Source organism: Citrus sinensis, chromosome 9 (genome assembly GCF_022201045.2).
Source record: "Citrus sinensis cultivar Valencia sweet orange chromosome 9, DVS_A1.0, whole genome shotgun sequence".
NCBI classification, from domain to species: Eukaryota; Viridiplantae; Streptophyta; class Magnoliopsida; order Sapindales; family Rutaceae; genus Citrus; species Citrus sinensis.
In genome coordinates, this window is record NC_068564.1 from 28137034 (window position 1) to 28149799 (window position 12766).

At 33.4% G+C, this 12766-nt stretch overlaps 1 protein-coding gene across 3 annotated transcripts; it reads left to right on the forward strand.

The window, feature by feature from the left end:
* Nucleotides 1–3916: 3916 nt before the first annotated feature.
* LOC102622151 (deoxyuridine 5'-triphosphate nucleotidohydrolase-like) lies at nucleotides 3917–5786 on the forward strand. 3 transcript variants are annotated; one of them, XM_006474881.4, is made up of 4 exons: nucleotides 3917–4153; nucleotides 4874–5048; nucleotides 5141–5232; nucleotides 5317–5786. In XM_006474881.4, the coding sequence occupies exons 1-4, from the start codon at nucleotides 4081–4083 to the stop codon at nucleotides 5559–5561; spliced, it is 585 nt and encodes a 194-aa protein (XP_006474944.1). In that variant the 5' UTR covers nucleotides 3917–4080; the 3' UTR covers nucleotides 5562–5786. The 3 variants fall into 3 exon arrangements, with proteins under 3 accessions (XP_006474944.1, XP_024953658.1, XP_006474945.1); XM_025097890.2 differs by having other exon boundaries at nucleotides 3924–4153; nucleotides 4807–5048; XM_006474882.4 differs by having other exon boundaries at nucleotides 3927–4153; nucleotides 4719–5048.
* Nucleotides 5787–12766: the final 6980 nt, after the last annotated feature.

Below are 12766 nucleotides of genomic sequence, written 5' to 3' on the forward strand. Positions count from 1 at the left end.
AATTGATCTATATTTTTAATGAATGTTAATTCAAATTCAAAGTCTTCATTATAATTAAAACTAAAGATTTTATTTTCACTTGTAAAAAAACAATTTTTTTTAATTATTATGATTATTCTTTTAATAAAAGTATAGATTTTATCAACCAAAACTATAGATTTTTGTGATTATTATTATTATTTTTTTTTTCCAAACATACCTTATTCTTATGGTTACTACACTAACAAGTAATTTAAATCTCGACATAATTTAATTGTAACAAGCAAAATGGAAAATTAATCATAAACAAGTTAACTCGACGAAATTTAAATCTCTTATAAAAATATTATTGATGTGCCAAAGAACAGAAAAATTCTTATGGTTACTACACTACGAACTTTACTTTAAGGTCACGAACCTGAGCAGAGGTGGCTTTAGGTATAGGTGAACAATGCAATTGCCTAAGGCCTCATATTTTTAGTATTTCTTTAATAATTCTCTAATTAATAAAATTTTTAATATATATTTTAAAAAATCAAAAATTTATTAAATATCTATCTATTCTTAATTATCCTACAATTAAGAAATATTTTTGATAAAAAAATCTATATTTGGGAACCTTAATTTTAAAGAAATATAATTAATAATATGATTTAACCATTAGTTCATGCATTATTAATATTTCCAAAAAATTATTTACCTTTTTAATTATTCAATGTTAAAATCTTGACTTTTAGTATTTCTTTTAATTTTTATTAAAAACCTTATAATCTCACGAATTAGTAAATGAAAAAAATTTCTTGTTTTTTTCTCTACAAAGAAAATTATTACATTCATTGGTTCATTTAAAATAATTAGTTTCTTAAAATACAAAGTCCGTTTTTATTTTTGAAAATCAATTTATCATTTCAAATTTTTATATTCTATCATTCTAAATATTCTATTTGAAAATAATATTGTCTTTATTTATTTGTTTGTTTGTTTTTAACGGTTTTAATGGAATACAAAAATATATCTTCTTGACTATTTTTTAGGTTCTATTTTTAAAATTTTGTATCTTTTTTTAATTATTGTTAAAATTCAAGAATAAAAGATGAAATAAATTTTGATCATTTTTATATATTTTTGAGTATTGAAATTGTAAAATAAATAAAGGTCTTATAAAAAAATTTCGCCTAAGGCCCCTCTGCCTCTAAAGCCGGCCCTGAACCTGAGTACCTAACAATAACAAGTATAAAATATATTCTCCATCATGCTACATGAGGCGATATGACTCCGCAATATGGGGAATCATTCACTTGAATTTTTTGACTAATTAAAATCCAATTATACTTAAAAATAAATACTAGTAACAACGTTTAAAAAATTAATGTGCAAAGATTGTATCATTTACCTTACCATCAACTAAATTTCTATTAGAATAAATCTTTGTTTAATCTTGTTATTTTCACTTGAGTGTTCGTTTAGCCTTTATATTTTAAAACGTACATCAAAACACCTCTATGATTAAATATATTATATTGTTACCCTTACTTTTTCTTTTCGTTTGCAATAATACTCTTTCAACAATATTCTTGACATTAGTTTATTTATTTATAAGAAAGTTAAAATTAACAAATTAACCAATAATTATTTATTAGTAAATTAACAGATAAAAATAAATATGAAAGAACTAATACTTTTTGCACCTATGTGACAATCTTAATAATATTATAAAAATAATTTAACAAATTAATCCTAATTATAAATTAATAATATAAATTTTGTGTAAATTTTTTTATTCCTTTTAATATTAATTTGATAAATTGTTATTTTTCCCTTTATTGATATTCCCAATAATATTTTTGCAAGGGCAATATTACAAAAGGAAAGAAAAATAAAGAAAAAGAAAGAGTAGGAGTGTAATATAATTCCACAAGGACGTATTGAGGTATGTTTTCAAATATAGGAACTAAATAAATATTTAACTCAAAATATAGGGATTAAATCAGTATTTACCCTTTCTATTATATTTCTCCCTGTTTTTATCACACGTCTGGAGTTTTTCATTAAATTACCTAACACATCTATTGTGAACAAGTCAATAATATACTTCAAAATCAAACCCAAATTTTGAGAAGTTCCAAAAAAAAAAAAAAAACGCTTCATATCTTTAACAAAAATTTGATAACGGTAAGTATACAACCCCTGTATTCCAACTGTATCCTAGATATTGAAGGTTAAATTATTCAGATTATATTTTCATTTTTTCTTACAAAGAGTTAAATGATATAGAGAAATAACAACAATTTTTATTCTAGATTCTAAAATATTTGAATTTTAGAGGGCCAAATGAAGCACATTGGATAGCAGACAGCCATAACTAGCATAGGATGGTTTCATTGGGACCTTAAATTCTTTGGAAGTGGAAATTTTGCTGAATTTTCTTATTTTTTTCTTTCTTAGTTCTGTTAGAAAATATATCTCATTTTTAATAAAGATTTGTATCTTAATTGTTAATAGATTTCTTAAGATATTTTTTTTTATTTGAGAGGACTCCTATTTTAAGAAATAAGCAATTTGTTTTTAAAATTTCACTTGTTTAAGGAGGAATACAACTTCTACAAGAAAAAGAATTCTACTTTTATAAGAAATAATCAGTGTAAATAAGGATGTTGAGTTTACTTATTATTCACTTAAATTTCTCTACAAGTAAACAATTTTTAGTGAGAGAAAAATGGTAGGTCTATTAAGACATTGAGTGTTATTGAGATTTTAGGTAAAAGAAAAAATAATAGAGTGATTATAATTATTCTTCACATGATAAATTTTTCTTTCATCGTCTTTGAAAGTCATGGTTTTTCTTGGTATATGAGTTTTTCACATAAATTTTTTTTGTGTCATTGTTCTTATTCTCTATTTTTTTATTATTATTTGTTTGATATTTTACTTACAAGATCTTAGGTAGGATTAAAATTTCCTAACAATAATACATGAATTTCTTGTATAAGTTGCACTCTTTAATTCTATTATATTTTTAGATCAATACTAAATATATCAATATTTAAGTTTCAATTTGAGTCCTAACTATGTAACATTTATTCATTGGATAGTGATTAAGTATTTTACAAAATAAGAAATTTATCATCCGATCAAATAGTGAAATTTAAAGTTTGGATCACTAACATTATTGATATTTTTATGATTTGTCCATTGGTGACATTATAGAATTAGTAGAGTTTCGGTTGTTACTAACAAATTTGATCAAAATTGTTAGCATGCTTCAAAATCATATCAAGATACACTCCACAGCTTGAGTGAGTCTTATGAATCATTTATTTCATGGGAATTAGAATGTGTTAAAATCAAAATAGAGTGAAATCAAAATGAGTAATAGGAATTATGATAAACTATTTACTTGAGCTGTAATAATTGAAATCGAAATCGAAATCGAAATGAACTGTATTCTAATAAATATATTTACTTCGTCTTGGAATCATAAATGATTGAGATAGATTGTTTCAAGTTATAAAAGTACCCTTAGTTAAAATTATGTATCTGTTCACAAATAAAATAATAAGTAAATATTTTTAAATAAAATATACGCATCTTTGTTATAATATTCAACTTAATATTATGAATTTTTGAATAAAAAATTTATATCATTATTATTTTAATTATGTTAATTTTTATTTATTAAAAAAACTAAACACATGAACGCTAAACTAATGAGTAGGAGTGACTTTAAAGTTGCCTAAAGCTCTGAACGCTAAACTAATGAGTATGAGTGACTTTAAAGTTGCCTAAAGTTCTTATTTTTTGAGTATTTTCTAAATAATTTTATAAATTATTATATTCAAGCGCGTGAAGACAGAACATCAGGATTGTCATAGGAACCCGTCCATCAGTAATACGAGGGCCAGCTTGACAACAAAATCAAAACTGCTTGCTATCATAAGCTCACGAACGACACCGTTTTAACTTGCGCCTTCTTTTATCGAATTGGCTTCCCGTTAACCAAAATTCCCCCCATTTCTCTTGACTCTTATTACCTCGCAGAAGCAATCGAAAAAAAAGAGCGAAACCCGAAAATACACAACAAGCAACCGTCTCAGATCATCCATGGACGCCAATAGCTCCGCCTCCGACTCTTGCCACCAGCTCCCTGTCGCGCCGCCCCTTCAGATCTCCAAAGGTTCCTCGCCTTTTAATTTTAACAAGCCCCAATCTTGTCACTTCACTTATCTTTTTCGGCTTATCTGAGTTCCATTCTCTTTCAAAACCTTAGCTATATCTTTTTAGTGGTTTTGACTCCAATACGGTGATTATGGTGGATTTTTCCGGACCGAGAGTGTGGTTTTTAATAATTTTACTAGCTAGGGTTTTTGTCACTTTTTTAATTTAAAAATTTATGTTAAATTTTTAATTAGCTTGGTTACGAATGCGGTCCGTGGCTGAAGCATTTTAATTAGCTTGCAATTCAAATTTATATACTTTTAAAATTGTTTTGATTTCCGCCTTGAAAATTTTAATGTGACTGTTCTTACTTTGATGTAATTTTTTCTGCTATTTATCATTCTTCCCTCCTGTGAGTTTTACACGATCAACGCATGGGTTTGGCGTTTGTGACCAATTGGTCGTTAAGCTATTGGAGTGGCTAGGGATAAGTGTGAACTAACAGCTAAATTTTCCGAGTTAGGGTTTTGTTAATGCTTAACATTGTTTATCCTGTCACTGGTCAATGGTAAACTTTCTTTCAGGGAAGTCATGTGAAATTACTAGTTATGCTTGAACGTTGAAACAAATGAATTATGCAAGTCTAGCCAAACTCTGCAAATTTTCTTGTAGATCGCTCCTTCGCAAAACCCAATTCGACACCAATCACTAAGGCTTGTTTTCAAAATGGCCCAAGTAGGGCAGCAAAATGGCAGCCTAGAAGTCAAAGAGCCTTCTGCAAAGATCCCAAAACTCCACCAGAACGGCGTTGAACATGACAACACAAGCTCGCTCTTGAGAGTTAAAAAGCTCTCCGAAAAGGCTGTTTTGCCCAAAAGAGGCTCCCCCCTTGCTGCTGGCTACGATCTCTCCAGGTTAATTCAGGAACTCTCTCATGTTGCTTAAAAAATTTTATGGTTTCTTTTTTCTTTTTCACTATTATTTATTATCATTGTATTTTGTGTAGTTCCACGGAGACTAAGGTGCCAGCAAGGGGAAAAGTTCTTGTTCCAACCGATCTGAGCATCGCAATACCCGAAGGAACATATGCGCATATTGGTAATTTTTTTTTGCTTTAATGGGTTATCTTTTTTATTGCAAAAATAATCATAATAGTGTAATTGGGATTGGTTTGTATTGTAGCGCCGAGATCAGGACTGGCGTGGAAGCACTCAATGGACGTGGGAGCCGGGGTGATTGATGCGGATTACAGGGGTCCTGTTGGGGTGATTTTGTTTAATCATTCTGATGTTGATTTTGAGGTGAAAAGGGGTGATAGAATTGCTCAATTAATAATTGAGAAAATCGTGACTCCTGATGTGTTGGAGGTTCAGCACTTGGACTCTACTGTCAGAGGAGAAGGTGGTTTTGGCTCTACTGGGGTTTGAATTTCTTTATTGAAGGCTATGCATTGTTGCTTGTGTTTTGTTTTTATGGTAATGTTAGTTCAGGTCTCTGGGTAGTTTTGTCGGGCAGCTGGTGTGCAGGCTATTGGCTTGTTTTCCTGTCTTGATTTGTAAACAACTTGGTAAGTAGTATTGGCATGGAAGAAATGGCATTCATCCGCTTGTTGTTTCTATCTATATAACAACATTTGGGTTTGTTTTTGCTGATGCTAGGCTTAATAGTAGAAATTCTACAACTCTTACTATTTACTGAATTCCAACCCAATTATGGGCCCAGCAGCAAGTACTGTTCATGTAAGCATAAGCAAGTTACTGAATTCCAACGCAATGAATTTGACGCCGTTCGTTCTTTCATTCTTGTCTAAAGCAAAACTGAAAAACCAAAATACCCTTTCATTTTATGGTTGAAGGAGGCTCAAACAATCATCAATGGTATATTTGCAAATGAAAATAGGGGTTTGTGTCACTCAAAAGTTGAATTGTCGCGCAAGGCAATGATTAATTGATGAATTATTGATTCAATGACATTGATGGGATATGCAGAGGAAAAAGGAAAAAAAATTAAAAATAGAGGAATTACGATAAAGAATTTATATTATGGACATGCCTAGGAATGTAGTGGGTAATGATTTGCGGTATCAACATTCAATTTGTACCAATGAGTGTCTGGTGGAATCCAACTAGCATCCTTCTTGGTTGGAGGGACTAGTGACTCTTGAATTTGGAGAGCCTTGAGCAGCAGTGTACGAATTTATATTAGGTATTTGGATGGATTTGTAGAGTGAAATATAATTTTTTATGGAGGAATTAGGTAGATTTAAATAGCCTCTACCCTTTACAAAACCTTATATTTGTCCTGTCACTGGCCAATGGTAAAGTTTCTTTCACGGAAGTCATGTGAAATTACTAGTTATGCTTGAAAGTTGAAACAAATGAATTATGCAATTCTAGCAAAACTCTGCAAATTTTCCAAGAACACTGGCGGAGCTATACAAATTCAGACTATAAATGTTGTGGAGTGTTTTTTTTTTTTCTATTAAATCATTGCGGACTACAAATTCAGATGTTTTCCTCTTGCAATTTCTTGGTTTGATACTTTGCTTTTACAAACTTCAGTTTAACTGATGTTGCAAGATTTGTTAATGTCTATTAGTGGCTTGTTGTTCATCATCACATTCTTTATTTTCTAGTGTTAATGTTTCCATAGCTTGCTTCTGGCTATTGGTCAAATATTTTGAATTGATGTTTCTATTTAATTCATGCAGATGTTCAAGGATTATCTATAATAGTACAACATTGTAACAGAGTTAAAGTCGGACAAAATTTTACTCTTCCTAAGTTAATCAATTTTTAACCAAAATGTTTTTAACAAATTAATCAAAATCACAACATCTCTCATAAATATCTCCTCCCTTCATCATCAAAAAGAAAAGAACTGAACATAATAGAGATAAGTACAGGTATTACCCATACTATTTGAGCAAAATTTCGGCAGAACCTCCCCTTCATAACAAGCATATCCTCAAATACAAATTTGTCAATTAATACTTCCAAAATATCACAAATCATCTTAGCTCCAAACCAACTCAAAATCACCATCAATCCAACAACCAATACTTATCAAATCATCATATTTTAAAACAACCATAGCCAACCATGCAATCCAATCATCATCATCATAAAACTAAAAAAGTAAAAATATAACATAAATATGTCACCAAATCATAAAATGAGTGCATAAATGTTTGTGCGAAAGCCATAAGGACAGAAATAAAAGCTACTAAGGTAGCTGGGATGATGACTCGGATGGAGGGAAACCAAGTGCAGAGAGAATACGCTGCTGACCAGCCAGGATCTGATGCTGACCAGCCATGATCTGATGCTGACCAGCCAGGATCTGCTGCTGCTGAATCTGAAATGCCTTGAATTGGGATTGGAGTTGCCGCTGCCGCTCAGAAATAGTCCGAACCTCTCCAAGTAACTGCTGCACGAAGCCCTCAGAAACTGGAGGCGCCTCCGGAATAGGGGGCTCATCAGGCTCCGCTGGCTCCTCAACCTGGGATTGTGCTGCTGCTGCCCTGCGAGGTGCTTGAGGTCTAGCTCCTAGTCTAAAGTCTGGCAGCTGATCCTCAGAAAAGACGTCATTGAGAACTCGATCATCCTCAGGAGCTACCAAAGTATCCTCATTCCTAGAAGATGGAGTTTTAACCCACTCCCCATGTTTCCTATGGAATGCAATCCCAGAAATAATCTCTCTACCCAACTTCCTAGTCTCGGTATAAACAGGCTCAGTCATGGGTACATGGAAATGCCTCAGTATCTTAGTAATGATGCTGCCATAAGGAAGGGACCGGTTGGTTACTGCAGGTGCGGATAACATATGACGTATGATAGTATATGATAGGTTCACTCGCCGTCTCCGGATGAGGGAGTCAAGTAAACCGACATCTAGCCTAGTCACCTCATCACTATGACCCTGTCTAGGGGTAACCATGTGTTGGAGTATAATATGGAGAATGCGGACTTGGAAGGGTAGGAGCTGAGACCTAAAAGACAATGAGCAGAGGTCATCGGAAAGGTCACGACGTCTACAAATGTTTCTCACAGCATCTACATGACGGAAATCATTAAAATCTAGCTCTTTTCTAGCTGTATATAGGGCTAATCCCTTATAAGTTGTCCCAATAATACGACTCAGTTCAGCATCGTCAAACTCTATAGGCACTCCGCCTACATGTGTTACTACTCTATCTTTCCGAGTAGTGGAAAGCTCCATGTTTGAATAGAACACCCTAACTAAGTTATCGTAAATGTTCTCTTCTATACTCAATGCTACCTCCCAGGGACCTAAAATGTCTCTAATGGTTCTCCCACATATGGTAATATCAGCAAAGTCATCAATATCAGTATAGTAGGAGGGAGTTACCGGTTTTCCCATAAAGCTCGTGTGGAATCTCCGAGCCATGTCAGGAAAAGGGAAATGGAGACTGTCGAAGTCCTGAGTTGTGGTCGTAGAGGTGCTAGGTGGTTGCTGACCGGTACGTTTGACTCTTCTACCCCTCCTTGACGGTTCACCGCTAGCCATTATAGAGGAATTTGGGGATTTTTGAATTTGATCTGTTTGGAAAAAAAAAATGGAACCGATTATAACGAAGTTGAGAGTAGGGAAAGGTGTTTATGGGCTCAATTTGATAGAAAAAAAAATGGAAGAAAATTCGGACAAATATGACAAAGAACAGTCAGCTAAAACTAGGTTTTCAATTTGGGAATTTTAGGATTTTAGGCTTGAATTGGGTTTTAAGTTGAAGAAATGAAGTTTAAGGAGTTAAGAATGATTTTGTCGGCACAAATTTGCAAGAAAAATGAAGAAAGATGGTCAATTTGAGAGAGAGAGAGAGAGCTGCCGTCGCCGGATGAGAAAAAGCGATTTAAGGCCAAGATGAAAACAAAGAAGAGACACTTGGAGTGTTCTCTAAGATAAATTTCTCTAAAATAGTTTGGCCTCAGCAAGACAACAACAAAGTAGAAATTAATTAGCTGTTTTGGGCAGATAATTTGCTAGATTTGTGTCATTGAACTTTATAACTCATAACACATCGCTTTGTAAACTGGTGCCGACACTCATTCGTTGCCAATAATGTGTAGCATATATATATTACACTCTCCCTCACCTCTCAATTGTTTGATACATGTTAGTGACGATTGTGTAGCTTACTAGTAATCATGGTTCTATTTCTCTCTAAAATTTAGTGACTGTTACATTTGAGTTTCCTTGTTATTATTTGCAGTAGGTTTTCGGGGCCGGTGGCCCTTATGACATGGTCAGGTTCAGCAAAGGGAGAATTAGAGAATATTTGAGTGAGCCGATCGTTTGGCTCACTTATTAACACATTCACTAGTCCGTCCCTATGAGAGATTGGCTTTTAATTCGAAAACTGTAATGTCGAAGAGCTCATCAGAATATATCTAAATACAGAAGAACTGGGAATGATATTTTTATAAAGATATCACCTCTCATAGCAATGATATTTTTATAAAGATATAGTAGAAAAATGATATGAGACAATACTTATTGTAGTCATTTGATATTTGACAATTTTTTAAGTAATGAAATGATAATAACCCTTTAATTATAAGATAAAAAATTTACTACAAGACAATTTTTTTTATATTTAATAGGCTTTTTACTAGACTTCGTATTATTTTTAATACATGTTAGATCAAAATATAAAAGGCCCAAACCCACAAAAAACATAGGCCCAATGAAATTATTTTATATAAAATAACTCAGACATGTTCTTTATAATAACGGCCAAGATACTAACAATTCTAACTAAAGTGTCTAAATGCAAGACACGACAAAAAATCAAAAGCGTGATTTAACAAAGAAGGTCCATTCTTTACAAAGAATGACCTAGATAAATTCTCCACAAGGAACGACCCAGGTTCATTTCTCACAAAAAACGACATAGACACTTAGAAAATATTTCTAAGTAAAACGCCCAAATGACGAGTTTTCGACAAAGTGCCAAAGATATGATTCAACAAAGAATGACCTAGGTCCATTCTTTACAAAGAACGACCTAAGTCCATTTCTCGCAAAGAACGACCTAGGTCTATTTCTCGCAAAGAACGACTTAGGTTCATTCATCGCAAAGAACGACCTAGGCACTTAGAAAATATTTCTTAATACACCTAAAGGGCAAGGCTTTGGCAAAATGTCAAAGGCATGATTTAACAAAGAACGACCTAGGTCTATTCCTTCTAAAGAATAACTTGGGTCCATTCATCACAAAAAATGACCTAGATACTTCGAAAATATTTCTAAGTAAGAGCACACAAGCTACTTGAAATGGGCCTACGGACAAATACACATTCTACGGAATGGGCCAACGAGCAAATACACATTCTACAGAATGCGCCTACGGGCAAATATACATTCTATGGAATGCGCCTCCAGACAAATACACATTCTACGGAATGCGTCTCCGGGCAAATACACATTCTACAAAATGCGCCTGCGGGCAAATATACATTCTACGAAATACGCCTACAGGCAAATATACATGCTACGAAATGCGCATATGGACAAAAATATGCATTTTATGGAATGCGCTTACGGGCAAAATATTGCAAAATCAATTCTCTTTGTAAGGAATCAATATAAGTGCCGAATTTAAGTTAAAGTCCATTAAATGTTAACAGCCTAAAAACACGACAAATGTCCAAAGATTACTTGTCATGAACAAGCTTGACACATAATGACATGTGTCTTTATGCATGAGTTTTGCAGACACTTGTCACTAAGACAATGCCGCGTGTCATGATGACACCTCCACCTCATGGATCAAATTGCCTATATAAAGACCAAGACTCTCCATTTGAAGGTAAGAGAAAAAAAGGGTAAGGAAATGATGTCCCTCTCTCTAAATTCTCTCTCTACAATCAAATTTAAAAGGCTGACTTGAGCGTCAGAGGATTATTGCCAGTAACTCCGACACCCTTTGATAATTGTTTCTTTTTGCAGAACAATTAACGACAATGAAACACGTAATTTAAGACACTCGCCTCAAGGGAAAAAATAAGCCACAGAACACGATTTAAAAAAAAGTCTTAAACACAAATCAATCATTGTACATTGAGCAAAGATTTTGCATCGACAATACACATAACATGATTTTATTGACAATAATAATAGAAAAATCAATCTCCTCGTATTACATCAATTTATACATATTCATTTTGTACAAAATAATTGTAACTCTATCATACTCTTCTATTAAAGATAAATAAATAATATGTCTAAAAATAGTAAATCTTATTTATGGCATGCAAGCTGGCTATAATGATTAGCGGATTGAATCTTCAAAGAGACAGAGAAACTGACCAGAGAGAGATGCAGGGGCACGGCATTTGGTTAAACTCGAAGGAGAATATCACGTGTACAACAAGTAAGTTGACAGATGTTGGTAGCAAGCTATGGAGCTACGCAAACGCTTGTAGAACTCAAGATGATGATGATGATGATGATGATCATGAGCTACCGCAAGCAGAAATTTCTTTGCATGAAGTGCTTTTCAGGGGCAACCATAAGCATCCGAGGACAAATATTGAAGCTGCAGGAAATACGGAATCTATAGTGCTTTCCGGACCAGTCCGTCTGAGAACAAATGAAGTGCTTTTCAGGCCACACCATCCAAGAACTGAAAGGTTTTATGGCAAGTTTAACATAATGAGTTTAAATTAAAAGTTAATTCATCAACTTAATTACTCAATAAAATAGGAGGGCCAAACAAGCATAATTATTTACAATATTATATATTTTAAATTTTGAAATCGACTTATTAAGTAAAATTTGGTAATGCAGATCAAGTCATGTATTCATTCAACCATTCATACCGATTCTTGAAGTATGCTTTCAAAGATGATTTCTGGTCTATCCGTATTAGCGAAATCTGTCCCACAAAAGAAAGGACAGTTCATTCTGTAGCGGTGAATGAATAGAGACTACTGCTACAGAATAGACAGTAACTTCGGGATCAACCTCAATGAATTATGGGGTAACCACCATTTGTACAAATTAGACCGTGCCGATAGCATTGCTCTTTCTAAATTGCATCAACGAAGCTTTAATGATTACCTTGCTAGAAGCGCTAGATGTTATCATTGTTTTCTCAATATATTAGGCGTGGATTTGTGTGCTTGAACTTTAAGGCTTTGCACAATTGTCTCTATAATGCAAACTTGAATATCCTTTTAAGGAATAAATCTTGCTGATCACCAGCTTGCCGTTTTATACAGAGATTAACGTCGGACATCCATCTAGGAAAAATTATTGAAACAATCTTCCAAAAGGGATAGTTGGATGCTTCAGAGCATTCAAGGAAGATAAAAAGGGTATTAATACTAGAACGGCTTGAGAAACGCCAGGAGAAGGTGAAGAAGAAGGCCCATGATGAGTATGAGCAACGCAAGAGACATCCAAGAAGCACGAGTGTCCGAGCTTTGCAGAGATCCCTTCTGTCGAGCCTGCAGAATGTTCTAAATCAAATTTTGACACGCAAGTACCAATAGCGAGGAACTGTGGGACCCCATGGTTGCCTTGACTAATAGGGTGAAAAGGGCTGCGATAGTTTGCGGGACAATTGCCGGCAGAGTCGGTGATATGGTTGATGACGGAGCATACG